This window comes from Blastomyces gilchristii (assembly GCF_000003855.2).
Source record: "Blastomyces gilchristii SLH14081 genomic scaffold supercont1.2, whole genome shotgun sequence".
In the NCBI taxonomy this organism is placed as follows: Eukaryota; Fungi; Ascomycota; class Eurotiomycetes; order Onygenales; family Ajellomycetaceae; genus Blastomyces; species Blastomyces gilchristii.
The window spans coordinates 35,606-39,916 of NW_003101681.1; the positions used below are offsets into that span (position 1 = coordinate 35,606).

The 4,311-nt window shown below is 29.3% G+C and overlaps 1 protein-coding gene across 1 annotated transcript; it reads left to right on the forward strand.

The window, feature by feature from the left end:
- Positions 1-1,850: 1,850 nt before the first annotated feature.
- Positions 1,851-3,022, forward strand: BDBG_16220 (uncharacterized protein; the record flags this gene model as incomplete). The annotated part of the gene is made up of 3 exons (XM_031724216.1): positions 1,851-2,197; positions 2,613-2,670; positions 2,890-3,022. Coding segments are annotated over 3 exons (536 nt in total), but the record flags the coding sequence as incomplete, so codon positions are not given.
- Positions 3,023-4,311: the final 1,289 nt, after the last annotated feature.

Sequence of the window (4,311 nt, forward strand, 5' to 3'; positions counted from 1 at the left end):
TAAGTTCAGTTCTTATTAATATAATAATATATAACTCTTATAAATGTAAGATTATTTATACTAGTTCATGCATTCACTCTGAGAGACACTCTTTAATAATTCTTCATCTCTGATTCTAGATGTTGTATATTAACTTTGTAATATATCTCAAGATTGAATCAAAGACATGATTGATGTGAAATATAAAGATTTGAATTAAGTATTTAAAGAAGTGTTCAGAATCCAGAGTTTTTAATTGATTAAAGAGAAAGATTCAGAGATATACACATGTGAAGTAATTATTCACAGAAGTCATCAGATGAGAGTTATAAAATCAGAGTATCAATACATGATTATTTTCACATGATTTTCTTCAAATTAGAAAGTTAGTATTATCAAAAATTATTATCTAATAGAGTAACTTATCAGCTTACTAGTAATTTTCTGATTATTTTTCTTTCATTATCTGCATTCTGATAACTTCAGATTTTAGAAAAATTTATCAGAGCTATAATCAGTTCATGATAAATATTTCTGAATAAAGTTACAGTGATTATAGCAGAGAGATGACTCTTCAGTAATCTGCAATACAATCTGTTGATAATTATTTCATAGTTTATCTTGATATTTGTGTTGAGTTTTTCACAAATTTAATAGCCTGAAATCAGATATGAAGAATGAAGTAATTATTTATTATAATTGAAAGAGAGTATTCTGTATTGAATTGTAAATAACATAGACTTTGTAATTTACAGTGATTTCTTAAAGAGTTTATGAATCATTAATAGAAGTAAAAGAAGTAAAAGAAGTGAATTTAGAAGATATAATAAAGATTTAAGAAAGATTATAATTTATTATTAATAAAGATAATAACTGATCACTGATGTGTGTAAGAAGAATTATTATAAGAGAAAATAATCTTCTTTCTTCGCTTAGTTATAATTTTAGTACTAACTCAGATTGAATATTATCAATGTATAAAAGTAAATAAACAATCTTGATTAATCTCTATCATATTTCTTGAAATATATTAATATTGTGAAAGAGAGTATTATCAAATTATATTATCAGATAATATTATTAAAAATATATTAATATTATAAATATCAATGTTGAAAAAATATTGATACTTATACATTGTGATTCAAAGGTTGCTTGAGCCCGCGTACGATTACAGGCGTACGCCGGCTTCTTATATACATTATCTAAATTAATTAGTGGCCACTAGAGCCTCTTTACATTTGTAAGTGTGTTTGAAAGTAGCTGTGTTATTATTCAGCAGTTGTATGTTCTTCTGAATCACATTCTCTCTCACCAGATTCAGTCACACTCACATGATCATGATATAAACCCTAGTCTCATGCAGATTAGTGTGCTGCTAGCATTCACAATTATACAGTCTATCTCTGATCTGGCTAGCATCTCTCATACACTCTCACAAAGAAACTTCTACTATATTATATCACTCATTCACTAACTTTTTTCATTCTTCAATCATCTTCCTCATCATCATCATTATCAAACATTATTATCTTATTCAAGATTTCTGCCTCTCTTCTATTCAATATCTTCTATCTGTTCATCTATCACATTATATGTGTTTCTGGCAATGGCCTCTCATTCTCACAACAAGTGTTATCATAGTGCTCATATCAGGCAGTTTGTTAGCAGTAAGTGTGACATGTTGTGAAATGCGATCAGGACTTGTTTATCTTCTAATAATCATCAGAATGTATTATCATGAATAGCACATCTTCTTCATCTTCTTATACACTTTTAATCATTTTTCTTCTCAGTGAGCTTCTGATCATGTCTTCTGACATGATTTTACATAAACACAGATGCTGATATATTTGTTTTTATTTGTGTAGAATCTTCATACATTGACAGATCTGCATTTATCAATGATAGTGAACTCAATGTTGAATCATTGATTGAGAACTTGAAGAATGTAATAATGAAGAAATTGTCTGTATCATGTATAATCAGATCTTTCATATTCTTTTCTGCCTCTTCTGTCACTGTTTCTCTCTCTGTCACTCTCTCTCAATCTTCTATTCTTAATTCTGTTTCTGATTCTCCTGCTCTCACTATCTCTATTCCTGTAACTCTCACTCTCACTACTTCTACTCTCTCTGCTTCTGTTATCTCTGCTTTCATTATCAGCTCTTCTCATTTCAAGAAGATATTGTATAGACTTAATGAATCACATTTCTCAGTATGTACACTCTCACTCTTCTTACCAACTTCTAAAATAATTTATTATACAAAGACTGCATATGATATGACTATCTGAAGCTCAGTCACAGACACTGATTATTACATTGATTGTAAATATTTATAATAAGACAATTATTCATTCATATCAGAGAATCATCTCTCTCTTCAACAGTATCAAGATTATAAGTCTTTTTCTTTTTCATCTTTTCTTTCTAACGCTGATTTTCCTGTTCTTAGAGAAAATTATTATAAGTTTTATTATACATGAAGTTGTGATGTTCACAGATATCAAGAAACTTTTCATAATTATTAAATTCAATATTATGAGTACATTCACTCTGATGAATTCCTTTGAGATGATAGATCTGTATCAGCCTATTCTCTAGCATCTGTCATCTGACTTCATAATACAGGTGAAGAATATCCATGTTTTCAGAAACAGGAATATGAATATCATACTCTTTTACATCTGTAGATGTGAGGCTTGTATATCTTGTCTGAGATGTTATTATGAGAATGAGCTGTTCATACACTGTATTGTGCTTTCTGTATTTCTCTATGTCTCTCTCTCTCTTTCTGAGAAGTCTCATATATGTTGTAATTACATGTACAATTCTAAGATCAGTGAGTGTTTATTCAATAATTGTTACTCTTGTTTTTGCAGTTTCATATACTAACAATAGTTCTTAGTGGCTCTGGCATCAGAGATCATTTTAATTGAAGATGATAACATCACTGAGACTACTCTCTTCTGCTCTCAAGCTTCTTCTATCACTTGCTCTCTCTTCTCTGTGAAGAAGATTGTGCATATACTGAGTTATAAGTATTTAACTCTGAGTGACTTCTATCATTATTTATCTGATTCTGTGTCTTCTTCTTCTTTCATTTCTTTCACCTTTATCTTTCCTGCTCTGACTTCTGATTCTGTGAGTCTCATACTCTTCTTTAATTTTTCTACACATACACATACACATTTCTATATTGGCATTTCAGTCAATCTTGCAATAAATAATATTAATGTCATACACAGAGCAGTAGAGTAATCAGAGACATGTACAGCATTATTATAAGAATAGCTTACAGCTCTTAAATCTCTTACAGATCTTAAGTTTTGAGATTTTCTTTGTTTTTGATGTTTTTCAAATATCATGGCATTGAAAATAGATTAAACATGTCATGTATAAAAATAAATGAGATGTGTATAATAACTTTTGTCTTTTTACAGCTGATTCTTACAGTTAATGAGTAATTCTTTATCTCTTTTCTTTTCTTACACTTTTTCTTTGTCTGCTAGTTACTACTCTTACATGATCTCTATATAATACAGTGTTCAGTGACTAGATTTAGCAGCTTTCATCTTTTATAATTCTGTCTCACACATTATACTGTCTCTCTTCACTCACTCAGATCACTACAGTAAACAGCTCATTGAAACTAATCTCACTCAATCTCTGAGCATTCTCAGAGATTGAGATGACTTAGTCTTATACATCTGTAGATGTTTCAGATAATTCATTCTCTGTTATCTTCATAATTGAACTGATATAAACAGTTGAATTCAAATCTGAATCTCTTTTTCTTCTGCAATCTGACTCATATACAAGTCTGTCACTTTGAGACTGCTCTTTACTGTGTTACATCTGCTATCTACAGTGCATTATCATATGATCAGCTACAGTCTTATCACTTATTAAAGTGTGATATTTATCTGATTTCTTCATTGCTTCTCATTCTTTCCTTATAATCATGAAAAGATTGAAATAAGCAAGATGATCTGATTTATAAGCATCTATGATTTCTCTTACTTCATAAGACTTTTTAATTATAAGTCTCTTCTTTTTCAACACTGATAATAGTGCTGCAGATAATTATAATTCACTCAGATCTTGCACATTTCTCTTTATAAAATGTGAATCATTTATTAAGTTGTATATGACTCATCTCTCTGATTCTTTCAATGTGTATGTTTTCAGAGAATGTGATTTGAGTATTTTATAGAGCTTAAATTATCTAGATTAAAACATCTCAGAACCCTCATTGCATACAAGAACTTATATTTTCATCTTGAGACTTGGTTTCTTAACTAGTGAGTCTTGTATTCTTTTTGATTGA